The sequence below is a fragment of the Papilio xuthus genome, unplaced genomic scaffold (genome assembly GCF_000836235.2).
Source record: "Papilio xuthus unplaced genomic scaffold, Pxut_1.1 DF828142.1, whole genome shotgun sequence".
Lineage (NCBI taxonomy): Eukaryota > Metazoa > Arthropoda > Insecta > Lepidoptera > Papilionidae > Papilio > Papilio xuthus.
Window position 1 is genome coordinate 2,822,568 of NW_013530507.1, and position 23,876 is coordinate 2,846,443.

The 23,876-nt window shown below is 32.4% G+C and overlaps 4 protein-coding genes across 8 annotated transcripts; 2 read left to right on the plus strand and 2 right to left on the minus strand.

Annotated features, from left to right (window-relative positions):
- Window positions 1–10,898: 10,898 nt before the first annotated feature.
- Window positions 10,899–14,355, plus strand: LOC106114119 (testis-specific serine/threonine-protein kinase 3). Its single transcript, XM_013307211.1, has 6 exons — window positions 10,899–11,196; window positions 11,761–11,930; window positions 12,294–12,443; window positions 12,646–12,919; window positions 13,638–13,814; window positions 14,207–14,355. The coding sequence occupies exons 1-6, from the start codon at window positions 11,020–11,022 to the stop codon at window positions 14,291–14,293; spliced, it is 1,035 nt and encodes a 344-aa protein (XP_013162665.1). The 5' UTR covers window positions 10,899–11,019; the 3' UTR covers window positions 14,294–14,355.
- Window positions 14,356–14,506: 151 nt separating this feature from the next.
- LOC106114164 (ribonuclease kappa) lies at window positions 14,507–15,715 on the minus strand. The gene is made up of 3 exons (XM_013307261.1): window positions 15,592–15,715; window positions 15,011–15,127; window positions 14,507–14,683 (listed from the first exon to the last, which is right to left on the minus strand). Exons 1-3 carry the CDS (start codon window positions 15,655–15,657, stop codon window positions 14,528–14,530), a joined length of 339 nt encoding a protein of 112 aa, XP_013162715.1. The 5' UTR covers window positions 15,658–15,715; the 3' UTR covers window positions 14,507–14,527.
- Window positions 15,716–16,222: 507 nt separating this feature from the next.
- LOC106114085 (ribonuclease kappa-like) lies at window positions 16,223–17,576 on the minus strand. The gene is given in 3 exon segments (NM_001311936.1): window positions 16,223–16,846; window positions 17,261–17,386; window positions 17,457–17,576. Coding segments are annotated over 3 exon segments (303 nt in total). The 5' UTR covers window positions 17,532–17,576; the 3' UTR covers window positions 16,223–16,744.
- Window positions 17,577–17,955: 379 nt separating this feature from the next.
- rush (pleckstrin homology and FYVE domain containing family member rush hour) lies at window positions 17,956–22,637 on the plus strand. 5 transcript variants are annotated; one of them, XM_013307619.1, is made up of 9 exons: window positions 17,956–18,060; window positions 18,255–18,319; window positions 18,635–18,836; window positions 19,529–19,654; window positions 20,030–20,136; window positions 20,409–20,592; window positions 20,891–20,994; window positions 21,405–21,480; window positions 22,364–22,637. In XM_013307619.1, exons 1-8 carry the CDS (start codon window positions 18,045–18,047, stop codon window positions 21,462–21,464), a joined length of 864 nt encoding a protein of 287 aa, XP_013163073.1. In that variant the 5' UTR covers window positions 17,956–18,044; the 3' UTR covers window positions 21,465–21,480; window positions 22,364–22,637. The 5 variants fall into 5 exon arrangements, with proteins under 5 accessions (XP_013163073.1, XP_013163071.1, XP_013163074.1 ...); XM_013307617.1 differs by lacking the exon at window positions 21,405–21,480; XM_013307620.1 differs by lacking the exon at window positions 21,405–21,480 and having other exon boundaries at window positions 20,912–20,994.
- The last annotated feature ends 1,239 nt before the right edge of the window (window positions 22,638–23,876 follow it).

The following is a 23,876-nucleotide window of genomic DNA, read 5'->3' on the forward strand; positions in this document are numbered from 1 at the left end:
TTTGATTAATTAAATTCTGGATTTAGCAATCATTGAACCGAAGTCTGACACAACTGTTAGACTCCTTTTTCACTAAGCTACTAGACACACGCGATTGCTCATTTTCTCATTAAATTATTGTAACCGGACATAACAGATAAAAAAATATTGTAACGATTATAACACGGAGGATCATCTCATTACTGACTAACTGTGTACCCGTGGCTGTTACTACAAAGATAAAGCGACCATTGATGTGATTATTTATCCCCTATATAAGCAAAATGCAACACACCCTGCTATAAAAATAAATTACAATGTTAAATTCTGCTCACCCCAAATCACAAGAGACCGGACGATTCGTTCCGGAACGTCGTAGCATTTTATTAACGCTGTCTAAATTATTACTAAATAAATCCCATCTGTTTGCTTTGAATATACAATTGCTACTTGAGTTAACGTTTTAAATTCAGTAATGGCAAAGTAAAAATAAATATTAACACTTTTTGGGGTAGTTATTAGCTCTATATGTAATATTATAAGAAGTAACTATCATAAATGTATAACTATTTTTAATTTAGTATCAAATCATATAACTTAACTACCCGACAGATGTTGTCCTGTCTACACGTCTTTAATTTGAATAAATTAATATGAAGTTAATATTTGATGAAAATTGTGAATCTAAACCATTCCCAGATCCCCTTGAACACACACACAAAAATTTCATCAAAATCGGTCCAGTCGTTTGAGAGAAGTTCAGTGACAAACACACTCACAGAAGAATTATATAGATAAAGATATATTTTGTAAGGAATGAAATACATTCATATATTACTTGGTACCTTATCCTGGCAAAGAAAGCATTTATTATCTAAGTTTTCTTTAGGGCCACAATCTGATTCAAATATTTCGGCTACCTCTTCTCTTTCTGATGTCTTACTTACCAAGTTTTACCGTTAGGTTCATTATCCAAATCTTTTAGAGAAATTACAGTAAACAAAGTATTTGTTTGATATGTAAACGTTGTGTGGAAATTCAAAACTAATTCAATCTGATACCATTTTCAGGTGAATTCGCCGAAATGTATTTCAATCCTTTCAGAGTTTTACATATTGCAGTATCGGTGAAATTGTTAAAAGTGAACATTCGCATACATAATTAAAAATCAATACATTTGCCATAACTTCCGATAGTGCAATGTAATGCCATATTCATATTAAATAGCATTTTGAAACAGGACATGAAAATACTAGCAAATTATGTATTGATTTTAATAATTAATATATATTTAAATATGTTCAAACTGCATTACACGAATTACTTTTGTCAACGGCTTGATAATCTTTCCTTGCGGAGGGACGTTAGTTCCCTCTGCATTTTTTTCGTATATACTACGGAGTATTCCAAAAAACTGTTTCGAATGATTCCTGTCGCCGAATTTCAACATCGTACGACAGGACGGACTGCCAGTTACCATCAGAAAGCCGCGCTTCTCGACGCCGCCAGAATTCGTATTTGTAACTTTTATTACTATTTATGTAACAGCCACGGAATGGAACATAGCATTCTACGTATAATATAAAAAATCTTAACTCCCAGATAGCAAAACATAAATTCATAATTCGAACATTTAAATAAGTCACCGCAAAATAAGTGAAGACTAATATCGAAAACAAAAGAAAAAAGACCATTTATCTTCAACAAAGCACTATTCTGTCAAAAACAAACCCAACGTCTTGTGAGTGAGCGCAGTCCCCATGTTTGCTGAGGGCTGCTCTCTCTCTTATAAATATGCAAATGTTATTCTGCGTTTAGCTCGACGATGCAGTCATATTTATATTGGAATAGGCGCCTGCCGTCTGCCCTTGAACCCTCGCTATTATTGTCAGGCTAGGACAACCTTTTGTCAGCTTACAATTCTTTTCTAAACTACGTGATGTCTTAGACTGATTTATAAAAGAATGCATATAAACACAGGATATTGTAATCTGGTATTATATTCAAAACAGATAATTTAACATCCCCATACAGTACTCATACAATTTCACCGTAAAAAATAGTATAAAAGACTTGTAAAGCTTCTATAACTAATAGTCAATTCCTATTGGCATTGCAATTACAATGGTTTCAAAGTCTACAAATGTACATCGTCAACTCTACACACAATAAGTAGAAACGATCCTTGATACAAAGCCGTATATTTCTCCCTCGTTTAACAAAACATCAGATAATAAACCTGTCCGCAACTCAGGCCAGAAGTTGCGGTAGTCAACATACCGACAGAATGGCTGAATCAAGACAAAACATCACATCCACTTTCCCTAATAAAGGACGAGTCGTAAAAAACCACTACAATCATCATAACTCGCCGGCCGCGGTCACAATGTCGCTTAAAAATTAACGCTTCCTTGGGCATCAAAAGAGTTTTACTATCCAGCTATAACTGGCCGCCACTTAATTCATTACGACTGTTTCGTATAGTAAAATAATAAAATACTTGGCCATATAACTTATAGGAGAGAAGAAATAGATACTAAACGATTTTTTTCTTATGTGTACAAATAATATTAAATCTAAAACTTGGTAAGTTACCGTACCAAAAAAAGCTTACGAAGACATTTTATAATTTGTTGTTAATGAGGGTACTTTGAGTTTTTGAATATTTTAAATTTAGTGGTACATTCTAAATAACTTAAAAGAGCTTCCTTGGCACTTGCCTGGCGTTATAATGGCCGCAACAGTATTGTGCTAATGTCTTTTTAAAATTATTTTTGCAGGTGCGTCCACGTTAAGTGAACTTTTATAACTATTATGACAGTTTAATGTAACGTACATTTTACGTATGCACATATTAGTTACAAGTTAACGTTTTAAAAGAACATTATAGAAGGCATATCAACAATACGTAATCAAAATATGACAAACAATATCTGTAATTAAAAACAATATCCCTAACACAACACAACTCCAAAATTGACTAATTATCTTTCATAGAGACGTCGAAATGTACAGAGTAAGTAAATTACAACATATCCGGAGCTAAAATTCACGCTTGCCGCAAATGTTACGTACGAATACATAATTAATAAGGTAATTAATTAAAGCCATTACTGTGCGACATGCACCAATTTAGTATCGCAATGCAGGCGCTACATCTGCCCTGACACTGAAGCTGTACAAAGCTATGCTTGGATAACTTTCGTATAATGATATTCAACTGTCATTTACAGGCCTACCAACTTAACTTCACCTGGGTGATGTTACCAACATTAAGAAGCAAACATAAAATATTAAATAACTGATATTATCTTATCTAGAATATTCTAGATTATTCTTTTACAAAAATGTTTTGTACTAAAATTATCTGCGGCTCCAAAGTGTTTCAAAGACTTTCTGCAGCTGTTTCATTTGATTTGAACTTCCGATTCGTAAACTTTATTTTCATGTGATTTTTATTTGATTACTATCCGCAATATATTTGTACCATATGTAATTGTTTACGAACAGCTGAAACTCGTGTTCAGGTAGCGTTAGATTCGACACGTAACATTTCATCCATGTTATTTATGCTTCCAACCGAAATAAACTGGCCATTCAATACAAACAACGTCAAAAATTCAATTTAAACTTTGAAATTGACATTAATCTGTTTTGTACGGGAATAGTGTACATGAATTGATTTTATTTGCAATCACGTCATTTACTTGATGATTGACTAAAAACAAATCTTATATAAAGAGACTCCATTATTCACGTGATTTTTAGCAATATTTTGACCCCCACCAATGATATTTGGTGAGGTTTCAGACTACCCCTCCCACCCTTATACCTAAAATCGCGTTAATATTTGTACAATGTAAATATAATTAAATTTTCAAAATATTATTAATTAGTTAAATTTAAATACACGTAACATCGTATTTTTATATTTAGATTAAATATTATAACTTAATATCAAATTGAACATTTTATCTAATAGTTTCGATTAATAATAGAAGAATAAACAAGTCAAATAGGAAAACCTCTAGGTATTTTCTCTCTCCGCCTGCAATAAATGAATGTAAAACTTTGTTGTCCAACTCTAGAGACGGTACTGCTAACTTGGTGAGTGCTAACTTCTTGCCTGCTCCTCAATTGCACAGCTATGAACGTTATTTTAAACGTCGAATGTAGCGGTCGTCTTCCAATTTCAAATGCTACGAAATGTAAATTAAGAGGTAATTTTAAATTTAAAAAAAGAATGTGAAGAGTAACGAATTTTAAATTGATATATTACCGACTACTAATATTTTTTTACATCTGTGGATCGGATATAAATGCTAACAAGTTTATTTTTTATAACAATCAGAATAAAGGAAACAATATATTTGAATCCGTGTATAGATAACAAAGCAATCATGCAAACGATATAAATATTCGCTACTGGAAGAAAATGTTACGTTCTATCAATAAATTCCTTGCAGCCGTCCCATATGAGGAGTCCAGTTTTAATTAAAAACGACACTCGCTACTTCCCGGTCTGCTGATCAACTTTTATTAGTTCGTGAAGCAGAAAAAGTAATCAAGTCTACAGTAGAAAACGTTTTATAAAATTTCTCAATTGTTTAATAAGAAAATCTTAAATACTTCGTTTTATATTTTACTAGTAACCGGCCGCGAGTCCATCCGCGCGGAATTAAATAAAAAAAAAAAGAAATAATAGATAACCTATGTGTTCTTCCAGACTATGTTCTACATCTATGGCAATTTTCATCGACATGTAGTCGATAGGGACACTAATATTTCATTTTAAATTGGCTCTACCATGATTTGCAACAAACTGTAAGCACGAAATACCGTGAAATGAAATATCTATTTTGATCAAACTAATAAACAAATACGAATCAATAAGAATTTAAAACTGAAGTTAAGCCCGGTACTGGCTGAAATAGTCACAGGCAATTACGCATCGTAATATTGTCGAAAACATCGTTACGCAACATAAAACCGGACTGGACATTCATTCAAACTATATTATGTTGTCGAATAGTTTATATTCAACGCGGAATAACTGAAATATACTATAGTTAAATATGATCCAAAAAAAAATCTACATTTACAATAAATAAAATATATAACAAAACAGAGATCAGCAATTGAACAACCGTAAAATTTTCGTACTGGTAAAAAGAAACTAAAACCTTTGCTATAAAACTTGTTGAAGAATTGAAATGTTGTAGAAATAAAAAAAACTAAATTTTAATTACATATTATTAAAACAAACATTAAAAATTTGACAGACACTGTCTCTATCAATGTTAACACGTGTAAAGTGTAGATGTCAATCTCACCGAAAACATTTAGCAGGTAATGTCTCGGACGCAGGGCCGGACACTGATGAAACAGGACGTCGTTCTGGACCGTCATTATTATAACAACGCTACACGTGCCCGTGTAAAAGCCTTCGTGAATATATAAACAAGATTACACAAACAAAAATATCACGGATATATTTCTCGTCGGATTTCATCAAAAGGACACAAGATTACATTATCATCCAAGGTCATAAAAAAGCAAATTCTTTTGGCTATACTCGTAAGAAAAAGAATTTTAACAATCTACATGAAATAAAATAAATAATAACAAAAACCTATAAACGGTTACAAAAACGAATCAAACTTCAAAATGAAAGTTCAAAGTTAACAATAACAATCATTTAAAAGCCCGCAATGTGTCTCTCGATTTGAAGGCCTCAATAAAGTCCGCATTTATTTACAAAGCGACCACAAGGAAAGCATTATGCATTTTCTTTAGCTCGCAATAAGTGAATGTGAAACTTTATACTCAAACTTTAGAGATGCAATTGGTTACTTGCGAGGGGCCAACTTTTCTCGATTCGTCATAACAAATGTTGAAAAGAAAATAAACAACGAAAGCGATGGATATGTCTACTTTTATTTTTCAAATTGCAACTCCAGGACGACTAGCATTGTTACATTTCGACAGAATAAGTTCTTTACTATTTACTGTAGATTTTTCTTGTAATTTTATTAATTGACAGCTACAGTGTATAGCTCAGTTTATTGATAGATTGTAGAACTATTTATAATCTTTGTATACCCTCTGAACTAAACCTTATCAGTAAAAACATGAATCCTTGATGCGAGCTTTTTGTCAACGAATAAATAAATAATTAAACGAAAGCTAAGCGTCCAACGAAAGCTTTTCTAAACAGGCGAATGCGGAGAACACACGAAATGACCTTTCCAAAATTCAGCAAATAACAAAAGGGACGCCGGTATTACCGTCCCTTGTCTTTTTACCTGTTGTTCCGTGTTTTAAGTGGAATGTAACGTCCAAGTTATTTTCATTACGAGGTGACGTTGCTGAATATTATAAACGTTGTCAAACAAAAACATGGTTTTTAAAGAAAAATCAGCACAAAAACAGGCTATCGCTGAAAATTGAGAATCCTTAGGAATTGTCACATTTGTTAATAATACGATAATCTTGCTACGTAGCGTCTAAACAACTTTAATGACGAATTATTGATACATTCAAGCTTGAATATCTTGAATAAACAGAACAGGAATTCCAGTAGAAAAAAATAACTTGAAAAAGTACAGAAATTATTGAAAAAAACAAGTCAACATGTCTTACTTATGTAGCACACTTACCGACCGCTACGTGCTTACCGCGTGCCAGTATGCAGTTATTCGCAGTTGGCACCATATCTGGAACGGCTTGAACCTTAATTCAATTAATATGCCGATGAATTGCAATGAATGGTTTGAATATAAATGAATACATATGACATAGTGACTACGTACATTTCGAAAGTTGAAAAACTTAAAATTATATTTATTTTTTAGGAAATTTCATATGCAAAAAAGACCACGATACGACCATTCTGAATTTATCTGGAGCGACATCTTAAAAAAGTACATCCAAAATGAGTACTAATTTGAATGTCGCCTAGTAAGTCAGAATTTCCCAAAGATTTTGGCTTAGGTACAAGAGCCGAAAGCGAACTAAACATGTAACAATATTCTTCTTATCCTCTATTTGCCGTAGCGTATTGTGGTCAAGCGCATTTATTTCAGTGTTTTAAAGTTACATAAATGTTAGTTCAAGATCTCCAGTACTTGTATTTTGATAACATCCTCTCTTCCAATCGTTTGAGATAATTTTCTTTTTTAAACAATCTACGTTCCTGGCGCAGAAAAGTTACGAGCTGTTTTCATTTTTACCGTGAGAATGAAAGGTAATGAAATGAGCAATGCATTCCATGTCAGCGTCAGAGATAATTCTTGTTTATTTGAGGTGACGCCTCACAGCAACGTTTACCGACCGCATAAAAGTTTCACTACCCTAGCTTGTTGAACAAATTTGCATTTTTTAATGCTGGATTTTTTCCTAGTTTTAAGCAATTAATTATTTTGTTTAATAAATATTGTTTATATCTTAGAAACTATAGCATACGAAGCAAAAGTAATGCTGAACGTTACGATATAGCTAATTTGGCAATGGGCTTGGTCGGATACTTGGCGATCTTTGTAGTAATATTTAAAACCAAAAACTTATGCAAAATACTAAATTTTCATGTTACTAAGTGTATATATGTATAATGTTTATGACAGTAATTGTAAGCGCTAATAGAAAATGAACGAAGTCAATTCCCTTCATTCCAACAACCAAACAAAGAACAACCACCTAAAACTCAGATTTATTTACCGTCTATTGAATGTTAAAATAGTTTAAGTTTAAACTACCGCGTCATTTACTACAGTTAACAAGAGAGTCCGAAAATAAATTTGTAAGTTGTTGGGGGCATTGTAACTCGGCTCGTCAGACACGTAGGATGCGTTTGGTGCAGTGCGCAAGTTTGTGCAGACATTATTCACTAGCGCCGACTCGCCGCGCCGGCCACACGACCCTTTGCCGTTCAACCAAAATGAAAAGTTGAGCCTTTCCGCTACTATTTGTTGGGAAATTAATACTGCGAATATTTCTAGCTAAAATTATTTTAACAATATTTAGAAAATTTCATATTATTTCATAAAACATTACTGTCAGATTTTATAGGATTATTGATATACTTCCTCCTTGTAGATTAGAAACGATATCTGATCTTATGATTTTGAATTGCTAATATCTAACCTTTTTGGTTTAATGTTTAGGCCCCTTTGGCACGAATTTTCAGGCAGCCTGATGATTTCTTCTGTTTGGAATTAATCAAAGGCCTTTACGATTAGTAAAAAACAAATACAGACCAATGTATGCCGGCCTAATGATGTAATTAAAGTAAACATTCTTCCTCCCATACAAAAACAACATGTGTAGGTTTTCCTTAAATCATTAAATTACATATTGGAGTTGGTTTCGTAAATCCTAAGATTTCAAATGACCGCTTTTTACATTCCTAACTATACTAATCTTATTTCTTACTAATATTATAAATGCGAATATTTAGATGGATGGATGGGTGAAAGGATATTTGAAGGTATCTCTACAACGGCTGAACGGATCGCGTAAAAAATTGGCATACATATAGGACATAGTCACCGCTAATGATGTTTTTTTTTATTATGCGCGGACGGAGTCGCGAGCGACAGATAGTATAATATAAAAATTAATTACTTAGTATTAGAAGAGAATTTTTCTGGTCTGGATTACAAGCAACATTCCAATAAAACAATTTTTTTCGAATGTACAGTTCATTATTTGAGCGAAGGTAAATTTGAAAATTATAGTGCAGGGACCGTACGTGCGTAGGTTTGGTGCACTGCGCAAGTTCTGTTCAGCGTTATTTACGAGTGACTGCATGTAACAGCCGACTTGAGTCGGCTAACATGAGACATCCACATTGTCTGTTTTCGATGTGTGTAACGTTCGTGATGGCAACTTATCATTTTTTTGTGTTTAAAAAAAAGTACAAGCCTAATTTTTTTCTTAAAGTGGAGTATCATAAATAGTCTAACTAATATTATAAATACGAATGTTCAAATGGATGCATAGAGGAATGTTTGTTACAAGGTATCTCCAGTATGGGTGCATGGATCTTGTTGAAATTTGGTAATGTGCAGAATTTAGGAAGATCACATTGCCTGGTTATTCATTTTTTTATGTTTAATTACGCGAGGACGGAGTCGCGGGCGACCGCTAGTTTAGTTAAATAGCTTGCAACAAATTCAAAATCAGCTCCTAACTTCTGCTAAGGTATGGCTTTAAAACTAAAGTGGAAAGGTGGGATTCGAACCCACAAGAACTTTTGGTAGTTATAACCACTAGGCTATAATAATATTTAAGTCGTCCAATTAACTAAATAAAAAAAATTAAAAAAAAACTGTTCTTCAACTAGCAGTTCAATCAATTGATTTATTGATAAATTGATTGATAAATTTATTTGATTGGACAAGTCATTGAAATTTTATTTTGAGGCAGTTACCGACCTAACTTATAATTGTATTTATTTCACACATATGTTTTCATTCAGTCAGAATTTAACTTTACAATAAACAAATTGTGTTATTGAAGCAATATTAATTATATTGTGTGTTTTACTTTTTTATACTGATTAATCATTATTTAGATGGATAAATATTGCAGATACAAAGGCTTAGTCTATAAAGTATAATTCAGCAGTAATTGATATTGCATTTTGATCTATTCTAAAACTATTTATCACTACACCTTAGTCAATCTTTCTGTGTAGAATTTAATAAAAAATTAAAAAAGAAAATTTTCTTAAATTATATAATGTTCCCCTAAATTTCCTTAATTTTTCTTTTATTAAAGACCTTCTCCTGACAAACAAAAATTTATTTGTAACTAATTACAGTAAACAAAAAGACTTCATAAATTAGTACACATTCAATCATGGACATTTACTCCGGAGCCAAAACAAGGAAGGCAACACACCACAATTTAAACATGATTATAGAAGGTCTATATATTCTGTGGAAAGAAAATGATGTACATCTCCTATTCCCCATATATTCAAAGTGTTTCCAGATATAGATATAATTTGTGGAAATTAGTAAAGAAATATAATTATTTATAACCATTAAAATGCATAATGTTCTACTTTACATAAACATTGTGTGCAAGTCTGTTTAAAATAAATAAAAATATAGGTACAATAAATGCTCATGCATAAACGTAAGAAGGCTTTCATATAAAGAAAATTTATGAAAAAATATTATTTGAGTACAACATGCACAGCACAAACTACGTACTTTTTATATTTCTCCGGTCCGTTGATTATGTTTAAGAGATTAAAAAATTTATAACTTTATACCACTTGAACACTAGAGTTAAGATACAAAAATTGAAACTGAATGTTCACTGAAGGCACCGTATATATGTTAGTCTATAGTAACCGTTGTATAATTAAAATTACAAAAGTTATCAACAACCATAAAATAACTTTTCAGTCATTAAATTTCAAATATATATTTTTGTTTTTGTTATGCTGCCACCATATTGGCTTTGGCTTTCCACTTTTGACAGCTGTCAACTTTACGATTCATTTTACGCAATCACAATTGCTAAGTAATTTTAACATTAATTTATGGGAAATAATGTAAAATTTTCATTTTCATGGAGCAAACAAAAGTGGATAGTTTACCATAACTCCTACTATACGAAAATATGAAGTAATGTACTTCAAATACAATTGCTTTTAGAAATGAATCAAATACGTCTTATTCATTTTAAAAATACTATACTCGGTAACTTACAGTGTCGCGTTGAAAATAATAAAGAAATATCGAGACCGAATACAGAATAACCTAGATCTTGACAGTAATTACTAACTCCTTATATTAATGTGGCATATTTCTAATACTGCCTGCTTACTTTTTTATCTGATATCATAAGCCCAAATAATTAGAAAAATATGTTACGTCAATCATAATAACACCTTTTAAGAAAAAAAACGTCATCATGAATCTGTTTTGGAAAAAAATACATGAAAAATAAATATTATGTGGCTAAATTATATATAATGTGACTTCAAGAAAGGTTTATCAAAACTTATAAAATTACTTCTGTGATATGCCAGGGCCCGATGTTAGAGCGGATAAAAATGTACTGGGCGAGATGTCTACAGAGCCTACGGCGACCGTACATAGTGGGGTCGAGGCCAAAGCTGACAGAAAGTTAACAGTATTGGAGACTCATGGATATGTGTTAGGAAGAACCATAGGTTCTGGGTCGTATGCAACAGTAAAGGTAAACGTCTGGTTTGTGTCTTGCAGGATTCATACATTTATAATTAACAGCTGCTAATATTTCGACTACACCGTATTGGTAATAATTCTGGTAGTAATAAATAACTTCAATGATTATTATTTTTAATGAAAAATTTCCTTTAATTTAATTTCCATATGTTTTGAAAATACCGCATTCTTTATAAGATAGTAATTCTAATTCCTGCATGCCAACGGCGATGGCCGATCGCGTGCTCTCGAAGTAGAAATAGAAACTGACGACAATATCCTATTAGAATTAAGAGCCACGCTCGTTATAATTATATAAAACGCGTCTGCTACATCAGGGAAGTAACACACTTTTACGAAATACCAGCGTGGCATACCTAGATAATGTTGCTGTGATTGATTTATGAAAACGAAAAAAAAGAAAAATCTTTGATATCACCAAATTTAGGTCGTGAAGGATGGCTTTAGTTTCGAACCCAATTTATGTAAATTTTATAATAATATTCTTAGATATAGATATACGATAAATGATATATGAAAAAAGACGGAGAAGAAAATAAAGTTATTAATGTCACAGGTAGCATCAAGCGACAGACACAATTGCCAAGTGGCAATAAAAATAATAAGCAAGTTCCAAGCACCCGGCGACTACCTGAAAAAGTTTCTGCCAAGGGAAATAGAAGTTGTGAAAGGCTTAAAGCATGAAAATTTAATACGTTTCCTACAAGCAATCGAAACCACTCACAGGTCGAGAAGTTTTATTCTTTACAAACGTAATAATAGAAGTCGCAGTAGTAATGCGTACTTGACTTAGTAGTTACTGCGGCAAGAAAACTTTACCATACAATTTTACGTACCCACTTTAATATTTATTTTATTTACAACTTACGTAACAGCTGATTAAGTTATTAATATTTTTATACACAAAGATTGCTGATAAGAGGAATCGCGCTGATGGAAAATCATTACATATACATCTGTATGTAATGATGCGGAATTTTTATTTTACTTACTTTCTATTACCAAAATTTTGAAACACTTTTAAATCGAACAGAAACAAATTGACGTTAACAATAATAGCTGCTCATCTTAACTTGGTATATTGTTCAGAGTGTACATTGTGATGGAGTACGCTGAGAACGGAAGTCTGCTAGATATCATACGGAAGGACCAGCACATCGATGAAGTCCGCGGCCGACGTTGGTTTCGTCAGCTGGTGGAAGCTGTAGATTACTGCCACGACAGAGGTGTTGTTCATCGGTCTGTATCAAATTATTACAAGTAATTCAATAACTATGCGATTAGGAATTATTTACAGTATGTCTTAGAATTACAAAATTCAAGATACTGTAAATTCTATACCCAAGTTCCACCCTTAGAGTTCATATCTAGATTTTGAAGTCGAACGAATCATTTTAATACAATTCTAGCATCGCCCATCTCAAAGTTATTCTAACCACAGGGACATAAAGTGTGAAAATCTCCTAATGGATCACGGCCTGAATATCAAATTGTCAGACTTTGGTTTCGCGCGAGGTCATATGAAGCCGAAGAATGGAGTGTACGCATTAAGCGAAACCTTCTGTGGTAGCTATGCTTATGCCTCCCCAGAGATACTCAAAGGAGTTCCGTATAGACCTCAAGATTCTGACATCTGGAGTATGGGAGTTGTGCTCTACGCTATTGTCTATGGACGTCTGCCTTTCGATGATACTAATTATACGCAACTTCTTAAGGTTAGTTATGGCTTATTCATTCTTATTATTTTAATTGTTTTTACAGCAAACATTATCAAGTCCCGTCTAAACCTAGAGACTCAAATATTGAACTCTGACACCTTTTATCGACATTCAAGCCTTTCTTTACTTTATCGTATTATTTATTTTATATTATTACCATAGTTGTTACAAGTTCGCGGAATCATACGTTGCGACAGAACGAACGTAATTTAAAGAGCATTGTGGTAATTTGAAAGACGTTGACTTCGTGGATTACTTTTTAACGAGCAGTAATTGTATACGTTATACGTTCACTTCGTTTTCAACTAAGAAAATCACCAATATATTGTTCAAGTCCTTATTTTTTTCTTTTTTATCCGACATTGTAGTTTTGGATACTACCGTAAATGAATTATTAAAAACAGTATACATATTTTAATATTCATCATAAACAAATAATTGCGTGACTTCACTAACGTCACTCGTAATATAATACATACCATAGTAATAACTTTTAATTATGTTTCAAGTAAATAACAAGTAGTTAAATATTTAAACTGCACTTATGTCTCTTTATTTACGACATTTAAATTTCATCGTGACTATAATGACACAAATTAAAGGACACGGAGATCGATAATTATCCATCAACCTTTATTTTACTCATTGACCACTATTCTACATACAAGAGATAATTCATTTGGACGGCTTAAAATTATTGGCTTATTGCTTACAGCAGGTGCAAAACAAAGTATCATTCCCGCGGGAACCGAAAGTGTCGGCCGATTGTCGCAAATTGATAACAAAAATCCTCTCGCCACTCAAAGTTCGCGTCAAGATCCCACAGATACTCGCTGACCCCTGGCTTAATCCCAACCAACCCGCCAAAGTTGATGAAAGTGAAGCACCACAGGTAAATTATGTATAATGTACCTCGTGTGTTGCCATAATCCTAACGAAATATTCTTACCATATTGTTTTTTTCTCATAAAAAAAAAACCATGATACCTTTCGGAAGTGATAACCGACGGTTAAGTACATTGTTATCTCTAATATATATCTACATAAAATTTATACGTCCGTACCACCAAAGTTGAAGAAATAAATTATAACTCACGATTTATCGAAAATTGCTTCGACCACCTTAGCGAGGACCGCTTTCTAACTTGTCTATTTCTATGAATGCCTGACTTCCATTACTGAAATATGTATTTCATACCACTAGGACTACTACTAGTACCCGCAGTATAGTAATCTTATAATAAATGCTTTGTTCTAAAATTTCAATAAATTTAAATTCCGCAGGAAAACGCACATTCGAGCAAAGATGAAATAAAAAGTGTAAATATTGGCACTGTAACTTACGACAGACATTTGGAAGAAGTAAAGTAATCAACAAAGTAAAAAGTTAAAAACAAATGCAAAACTATTGAAATAATAAAAATATACGTATAATTATATATTGAACTGACTACTGACTTTTATTTTCCAACAAAAATAATCTCGATTTCTACCTTTGGCTGCTACTGACAACATAGAGAGAAAAAAAATAGTTTTAATAAATTATTTTATTAAAAACAAATTACAACTTAATATCGTCTTCTTCATATAATAACTAAATCTGCCTTAAATCACTTTGGACTTATTTTCACAATACCACTCGTCATCGTCCGATTTCTTCCTTTGCATTAGTTCTTTACGTTGCGCTTGATGCATGCAAAGCCAGGATAATAAGATCATTACAACGTAAATTCCAGCAGCGATCAAGCAGTTCAAACCTACCTAAAAAAAATTGTTTACATAAAATAACGCATCGACGGTTCTATTAGCCAATGAATATTGCGAATGCCTTTCGGCGCCGTTTTTCTTTTCTCGACCACGAATAACGACGGACGACCTACTACTTTCTTGGCGACCCGAAAAAAGTCACCTCCTCCCTAACATTGGACATCGTGTCTCCTTAAATGGAACGTCACTTCTATTTTACTGACTTCAAAAAGGAGGAGGTCATTATTTATATTGGTAGTTTTTTTCGTCTACTGTGTTATCAAAATTATGTTGTTCTTTGCAATCTCCTAACGCAAGTATACTGATTTTTAATTTTCATACCATGCTGTAATTTTCTTGAGTTTTCTTAATAAAGTCGTCATAGTCAACGTACTCTTCAGCCTCGACATCTTCTAACAACGTAATGCATTCTATCTTATACAGTATTCCCATTAAGATCTGTAATTACGAATAATCAATGAACAATTGATGTTATTGTATACAATTGTGAGATTTTTGGTGTGATGCAATAACACGAACTACACGAAGCGATACCAATTCACACAATAATTGTAACTAATTAAATAGCAACCGTTATTGGTTGAGTCTAAAATAATCGAGAAAATATAGGTCGAACGTATGTCTGTACAGGTGGTGCTCGTCCCTAGAAAGGCATACCCATAGGAGTGTCATCCGTCTACGACCCAGCTATATCGAAAATTCTGTCCCTCGAGCATCTCGTGTGACATTTCGAGCCGCCATATATTTTGAATAGCACTATACCATCACTACTACATCAAGTGGGATTGTCTAGCTCATTGATTTATAATAAAGAAGTAGTCGCTTTATAGTAAGTAAGGTCCAAGCTTCATACGAATACAGGCAACTGTAAATATTTGTGATTAAAGTAACGAGTAAAATACCAGTTGGACGACTCCCCAAACACTTATTAACATACAGCACAAACCACAGTTATACAACATACTCATCGCGGAAATATTTTAATTATATATTAATTATTTGAAATAACTGACAATTCACGGTAAAACTTTGACATTAATATCTTCAAAATTGTCGTACAAGTGACAAATGTATTAATTGTCATGTCATGGATAATGTTTGTCAAAAATATGTTTGAATAAATTCAAATATAATTTGTATGTCTGTACAACCCTGATATCTATATATGGACAGGTTATTCTATCTTTATTTTTAGTTCGACTCCACACCACCGCTACGAGTTACTACTCAGCGCCAAAATGGCGAAAATCAAATAAGCAAACAGATACCACTGCTTATAGCCTGTCCAGTTTGTGGTTTACTATAACTGCTAACTTCATAGCTCTCAATGGGCAATAAAACTGTGGACATGCCCATAATGCCCTGCAATGGCGGATCAGACTTTCTTGTTTGCTTTAAATAACATTCTTTCTCTTTCTACAGCAATAGCTGCTAAGCTTCTTTGATACACACTATTGGCCTTTACAGACTCATCATGGTATAACTAATTCTAGTAAGTTCCTTTACTAGGTCTTATTGATAAAAAGATTGAAAGAGTTTAAAATTATTATATTTTACATAAATTATAACAGAGGAAAATTAATAAATAACAAATAAAACATTATTAAGTTTACTTCAAAGAAATACTATATATTCATTTTACAATGCTCCTACAATAATAATTATTTTATGTACATATTTGATATTTGATCACTTTTAATCAATAATACTCAACATTACAGGTTTTCTTAACTTGCAACTACGCAATTACAATCCATATTTTTGTTACAAAGCAAATTCAAAGTGCATTATGGTTATTAAAAGTTCTAAGAAGTTGTAACGAGGTTGAATCTCAGATATTCACACATTAATTATAAGTATTTTCAAAACACTTCGCAAAGTTACAATAAAATCTTATAACATAATCATTAACATTTCAGAAGAGAACAAGCTAGATATTAACATTTTAAAGTTTTTAAATCTGTTTGATATAATTCAAACAAATTACAGTAAATGGAATGGAACTAATAAATAGTAATAAGATGTACCTAGAAATAAAGTACAATTTTTTGCGCATTACATGCTAACCGAAGAACGGTTGTTCATCCAGAACTGATGGCCTGATATTACCAGTGTAATAACATAGAGAAGAGCCGCAATCCAACAGTTGTAAGAGTTCTGAAAAAAAAATCATAAAATTTAATTTATTGACATACATGTTGCCACAATTTTACAAAGTAGGATGTGCAATAATAACAACAATGATATAAAGGTAAGTAAAAGTACAGAGGAGTAAGAGTAATTTTTATTTTATTTCATTGTTCTTAATACTAATTTATCTAATTTTTTTACCTTAAAATTACGCCATAGACACAACATAAAACTGTATTTTGTGCCATAGTTAACTTTTACAACATATTAATTTTAGTAGTCAATAAATTGGTTTTCTATATAAGTTTTCATGTTAACATTAGTCTATTTTTGATTTTGTGACATAAGAGGTAAAACTACTTGGTTAACTCTCTTTTAATTGACTCATAATTAAACCTTGAAGGTTTATTTTAGACTAATAAGAACGATTCATTTACTCACCCTTTGATATCCTACTTCAACTGCATGAATAAATGCATCTACAGTGTGGTGGCCGCTTTCTTCTTCAAGGGGCAGATCTTCTAGAAGAGCTACAGCTTCTATATAATAGAAGACTCCCATCAGAGTCTGGAATGAAAGATTTACATTATCGTGATTGAAGATTGTGACCTTACTGAAAATACCTCGTTAAACTCACCAGCTGGATGATTCCCCATACACTCAAAATCAATCCGCACAATGATAACTTAGGACCACAAATTTTACAGGCCATTTTTAGGGTGTTTTAACTAAAATTACGTACAATAAATTCTAAGATATCGACCACCGCCTGTCAGCAGGTGTCAAAAATCACACTAAAAATGAATGCTCACATGATTTGTATTTGTCTATGGTTGAAAGTGTCTACAATTTTTTCCACCACCGTTTTATTATTCTGATAATTTCGTTTTACAGTCAATTTTTTATACTGCCAAATCAAAAAAATATTTACAAATGTAAGAATGTATGTATCAAGATTTTTACCTGCACCTGGTGTAAGAATTTAATACATTATAATTTAGTTTACTAAACGCTTAATTTGTTGTTTTTAACATTACCAAACCTTTACATCCATTATTCTGTTTTTCACAATAACTGCAATTGTTGAACATGTCTTATTCAGATAATTATATTTTACTACCATAATGGTAACTTAAAATTTCCAATGGCAATGAATTTAGAGAATGACACATTTTTCTCTGTCGTTTCGTGTCTAGTGTCTACGAATCGAAAATAAATTTCTATAATGGTGGATCGTTTAGGTAGGCTATTATCTAAATTATTCAACATAAGTGGTGAAAACATCTTATTGTATCTATGTTTGTGCCGTGTATTTATATGAAACCTAAAGTAATAAGTGCTAGTTGCTATTGTTTGTTCATTCAGTCACTTTCCTTTGACGTCAAACTTTGATACTTTACCGCAATTTAGAGTGATTATTATTTTTTTATTGCAGTAAATAGCGAAGCAAATGCCAGACGAATTGCAATGGTGGAGAACTGCTTCGGCAGTTCTGGTCAGGTAAATCCATGTTATGGTCTAAATAAAAACTACAATGTATGGTGTAGTAATTTTATCAGCCGACAAACATGGAAAGATAAGTCTACTATACCTACATTCAATGCGTTTCATCGAAGTGGTATCTCGTGGTAATCAGAGATGTGAATGTATATTTTTAATTGTAAGCGTTTTAATATGTTTTTCGAGTTTACAACTCTGATTTGTTATTTCTGGTCTCAAAATATTATTGTCTTTAAAATATAAACATGATAGAAATATGGATGATATTAATACTACAATAACGTGATTGCAAGCTTAATCTCAGTATTTTTTCAGCCACTGGCAGAGCAAGGAAGGGTCTTGGTGGGAGAAGGGGTCTTGACAAAAATGTGCCGCAAGAAGCCAAAAGCCCGTCAATTTTTTCTTTTCAATGACATCTTAGTATATGGCAACATAGTCATAAATAAGAAAAAGTATAATAAGCAACATGTTATTCCACTTGAGGAAGTGAAGCTGGAGTCACTTAAAGATGAAGGACGTAAGTTTTATAACAATTTATAGTAAGAAAATATAAATTATTATATAAATTAATCCCCTTATATGTTAGAGAAGCTCTTCACAAGATGGAAAAGTGTATTTTACTCAATTCTTGATTAATAACTGCCTATAGAGTAAAAAGAAACTAAGCTGTGTGAATGTCCTTTAAAATAGGTTTATGTCTGACAGAGATCTATTTTCTGACTTTAGCTGGTAGTCTAATATGATAACCGTAAAAACTAAAAAATAAATGTCTAATTTTTATTGGGTGCCAGAAATAAATTTAGAGGTTTTCAAAAATAACTATTAATTGGGTAACATTTTATGATTATTAATAAATTTAGCATTATTTGGATATCCAAATTAATTAAGAAACAAAATTTTCATAAATTAAAAAACCATTAGTAACTTTAAAATATAGAAATTTTTTAAATTCTTTCCGATTCATTTGAGTTCACATATCAATATTTATTTATAAAATCAATGAGTCATCAGTGCTATGACACATTTCTATAGTTTTATCATCACTGCAACTTATTAATATTAATAAATTACAAGTGAATCATTACAAATTCAAATGTCGATATAAAACTTTTTTTAAAATAATAAATGGGATAAATAGGTTTTGTACATGTTTCATTGAAGGAATCCCACACCAAGTTTGGAAGTTTGTTTATATTTATGTGTTTTCAGAATATCGTAATGGTTGGTTGATACGCACTGCCTCCAAATCTTTTGCGGTGTACGCAGCAACAGCCACAGAGAAAGAAGAATGGATGGCTCACATAGAGAAATGCATAGAAGATTTATTAAGGAAAAGTAAGTAAATAATGTTTTATCTGTAAATGTGCATGTAACATAGAGTAACATCACATCTATTTAATCAAAATAATATTATAAGTTGGCTAAGTGAACCAGAGGTTTTATAAAATCAATAGCTGTCATCCAAGACTCTGTCCATGTGGAATTAAAAAAACATAAGTAGCCTGTGTGTTCCTCTAGACTATGCTTTATATGTATGCCAAATTTCAACAGAATCCGTTCTGCCGTTCTGAAGATGCCTCCAAACAAACATCCATCTATTAAAACATTCACATTTATTTATATTACTTTTAAAATTGACTAAAAAATTATTGATTTGGTATTGTATGATTTTTCTTATGTTATTTTTTAACTATTTTCTTGGTGTTATAGGTGGTAAGCAGCCACCCTCAGAGCATGCGGCTGTGTGGGTGCCTGACAATGAGGCCGCGATATGCATGCACTGCAAGAAGACACAGTTTACTGTTCTCAACAGGAGAGTAAGTCTATATTTATTTAAGAAAATATCAATTCGGACTAAAAGCTAACTTTACACCTTGATTCTGTAGATTAAGAGTGTTGTACACCTCGAAAAATGTGATCTTTATTACGAAAGCTCTCTGATAAATAAGGAGGAACAAAAGTAAGTAGATGAATTTACTTACTTTATTATTTTTAATTAGCAAATCCACAGCGTTAGTCCACGTAAAACTGGCAAAAGCCTTTAAGATTTGTCTTAGTGTGTAGTAAAGGTTTTTATCCTTGTTGACAGCACCACTGCCGCAAGTGTGGGTCGGTGGTGTGCGGGCCGTGCTCGTCAAAGCGCTGGGTGCTCCGGGGACAGAGTGACAAGCCGCTGCGTGTGTGCCTGCAGTGCTATGACGACCTGACACGTGAGCGCGCCCGCGTGCCTCCCCTCGCGCAGCCCGCCGCCCACACACCACATACAGCTGCAGGTCTGATATCACTATTTTATGAATTACAAACATCTTAGCATGGAACATGGAACTTTGCCAAGTAATTTTGTAAATGTAATTAAACAGTTTAGTAATATATAGTTAAACTAGATTTCACTCGGGACTTCGTCCTCACGGCCTTAAAAAGAATATAGTAGCGTTTGTATTCTTCCAGACTATGTTCTATATGTATGCCAAATTTCATCGAGTTCTGTTATGCCGTTCTCAAGATACCTTCTAACAAACATCCATCCATCCAAACATTTGTAATATTAGTGCGAAACATGTTGGTTAACAGTGAAATCTGCATTGGACACAGCAGGCTCGGGCGGCGACTCCTCTGCGGACGACGACAGCGATGATGATGATGACCGCGCACCCGCAGACCACAGCCACGACGAGGTCAGTTATACACAAACATACACACTAAACATCACACAAACATATTTGCAACTAGTGACACGGTCTACATTAATAAAAGGAATACGACAACTCGATTAAAAAAAAAATTATAAATCATATTGTTTTTCGTGAAAAAAAATGTTGTCTTATTTAAAAATGGTGGAATGTTCGATAAAATTTAGTTGTTCCGGAAGTTGTTCCTATACTTATCTGAAGATAAGAAATCATTCACCTACACTGAGTTGTGATATTAAATATAACTTTATTTCACAGATTCCGTTACATATAGTTTAAATTACTTTCATTATATAAGTAATTCTTCAAATACCCAATAAAATGCTTCAAAACTAAAGTTTTTCTCACTAATAAAGTATTCATCGTTTATCAAATGTATAATTATTTATTTCTAGGGTTTTACAAGTTATAACGGTGTCAAAAATGGATTCACCAATAAAGTGACAACCGTATAGTAGCAATTGTGACCGTGTAAGTCTTGTATGTTTGATCACACGTTTGTTTTACATTTCATGTGTGATTTTGTTTGTTTCACCTCTTATATTTTAAAGTGGTTTTCCATTGCTGAATTATTTGTATGAAGATGTATTGTTGTCTCTTTTTTCGTAGCATCTGAAAGGGATAGCGATATGCTTTTTGTTTACTTTCGGCATGTAAACCCATAGTTATGCTAGTGTTCATATGTTGCTCAGGTTTTGTTCGCAAATAACCATTGTAAATATACAAATGTTATTTTTAGATAACGGTTTATTTTTATTTAGTTGTATATAGATTATTTTCTCATAACTATCTTAGTGTGTTTTTTAATTTGTTTTTTTTTACTAATTTTAAAAAATACTACAATTTTTTCACTACTTCAGTGTTTTTCTCACTTTTTTCACAGCACTGTTTAAAAATAACATGTGCTCCATTATTGCTGTTTAGTTTTAACATAGTATTTGATAGTGTAACATGTCGACAACACTTTAATTATGTTTTTAGTAGTATTTTAGTAATATTTTCATATTCATTAAACATTTGTATTGTTTGATTGAAATGACGTGCTTTTTCGTTTGTCGTTTTCGCTCTTGCTTTACAAATATTTACAATAAAATTTTTAAATTTCGTTTTATGGCAAAATAATTTTGATCCCATCACAACGAAATTCCAATAAAATATTTGCAGTTTTTGTTGTGTGAAAAAAAAGATTAAGATAAATTGATTCAAAATCAATAATTAAGTTACCAGTTAAAATAATAGTTTAGAAATTATTCCCTAGTTTTTTTTTGTTTAAAGACCCTCTGATTCGAAGTGTCGAGTAAACAAAAATGATCTATTAAGCAGTATGAATAAAGTCTAAATTTGTATATTACAGCCAAAGTTCTACGGTGACGGCGAAAAGACTGAAGAGACCAACAATCATTCGTCCAAGGAAACAAAGTGAACGAGACCGAATGAACGACATCATTCATAGGGTTCATACATTATACATAAGTATTAAATACATGCAATTTAAAACAATAATTCCTTATGTCAAACCATTGTACTGCATCTTGATTAATTATTAGGTAATTAACAGGTTTCGTACTAAAATATAAGTTTTTTACTACAAATTTTAGATTATTTGGAATTTTATGTTACATTTTTTTCCTTTGTAACATGCATTTAACGACAGAAAATGCATGTTACAAAGGAAAAAAATGCATTTTGCATGACCTTCATTTTTATCAACCATTATAACGGTACAGTTTAGTGGAAACAGAGTTTATATTTTTTGACAAATATTAAGCATTAAATGTGTCTGAATTAAATATAATTCTTCAAGATGTAGTGAAACGGGTCCAATGTAGTCAGTTTATAAACGGTCTCGATAATAATTCACCAATATGGCCTTCAATATACATTAGAAATAGAATAACTCTATGGTCTGTTTGTTTTCAAAATCTATGCAAAAAAATAAAATCCTGTAAATCTGCCCAAATTACTTTTAACAGACTTATGAAAGATGTTTCTAGAAGGAACAGACCATAGATTGTTTCAGTGATATATAAAGATGTTTTTTTTTCTCTTAAATGTAAGTTGTAATAAAGTTTTGTTCGGGACAGCTTTAAACACGCTCAAACATGTCGTCGGGCAATAATAATATAACCGTTGGAGTTCATTGCTGAAAAATGTGTACAAAATAGTATGTTACTCGCCTGGGGAGAAAAGTAAGACGTTTTTTTAAAAGGTGGCAAAAGAGTAGCCAAAATTCTCCGAAATAGCAAAGCAATCGCTGTCCAAAGACACCCACAATTGCAGATGCATTAACTACCTTTAATCTACGTGGGAGGGGACGTACAGAAAGAGAATATTTCCCCTTCCTATACGTCCCTTTCTCCGTCTAATCCACTTCTCTTTCCCTTATAAAGGTGGAAGGGAAAGAGGAATAAAATAAGGCCTCCGGCACGCGCACATATATTATAACACGGCTTATAACAATTACGGGTGATAATGTCTTACTTTCCTCCCAAGGTCCGTATTGGATTTTGTTCTCACCTGGATGAAAAGTTCCACTCCATATTCGGTGTGTCTTTTTATAAACACTTTGATAATAAAGTTGCTAGGTCACCGGAAGGAAAAGTGGCGCATCGCATCAGTGGGAGAGAATCGAGCACTTTTGTCCCTTGTATTATACAAGGAAAGTAAAGAGAACTATTTTTCCATGTGATGGAACATTTTACAATACCTCTAATAGAAAATGACAATGTTTTTGTATCAGTCTTTAAGCAGTGGAAACCCACGGTTAATCGATTTTTTTTGTATTCATATTTATTTACACATCTTTCCTTAGATCCTATATCGGTTCTAACATAATTTAACCACTCGTTTAGTTTAATACATTATGT

Coding starts and splice junctions, on each gene's coding strand:
- LOC106114119 (XM_013307211.1), top strand. CDS start 11,020: ATGCCAGGGCCCGATGTTAGAGCGGATAAAAATGTACTGGGCGAGATG. Junction 12,444..12,645: donor GACAGAGGTGTTGTTCATCG/GTCTGTATCAAA, acceptor TTCTAACCACAG/GGACATAAAGTGTGAAAATC. Junction 12,920..13,637: donor ATTATACGCAACTTCTTAAG/GTTAGTTATGGC, acceptor TATTGCTTACAG/CAGGTGCAAAACAAAGTATC.
- LOC106114164 (XM_013307261.1), bottom strand. CDS start 15,657: ATGAGTATGTTGTATAACTGTGGTTTGTGCTGTATGTTAATAAGTGTT. Junction 15,128..15,591: donor TTTGGGGAGTCGTCCAACTG/GTATTTTACTCG, acceptor TCGTAATTACAG/ATCTTAATGGGAATACTGTA. Junction 14,684..15,010: donor CTCAAGAAAATTACAGCATG/GTATGAAAATTA, acceptor AATTTTTTTTAG/GTAGGTTTGAACTGCTTGAT.
- rush (XM_013307617.1), top strand. Junction 20,593..20,890: donor CACACCACATACAGCTGCAG/GTCTGATATCAC, acceptor GTTGGTTAACAG/TGAAATCTGCATTGGACACA. Junction 20,995..22,363: donor CAGACCACAGCCACGACGAG/GTCAGTTATACA, acceptor TGTATATTACAG/CCAAAGTTCTACGGTGACGG.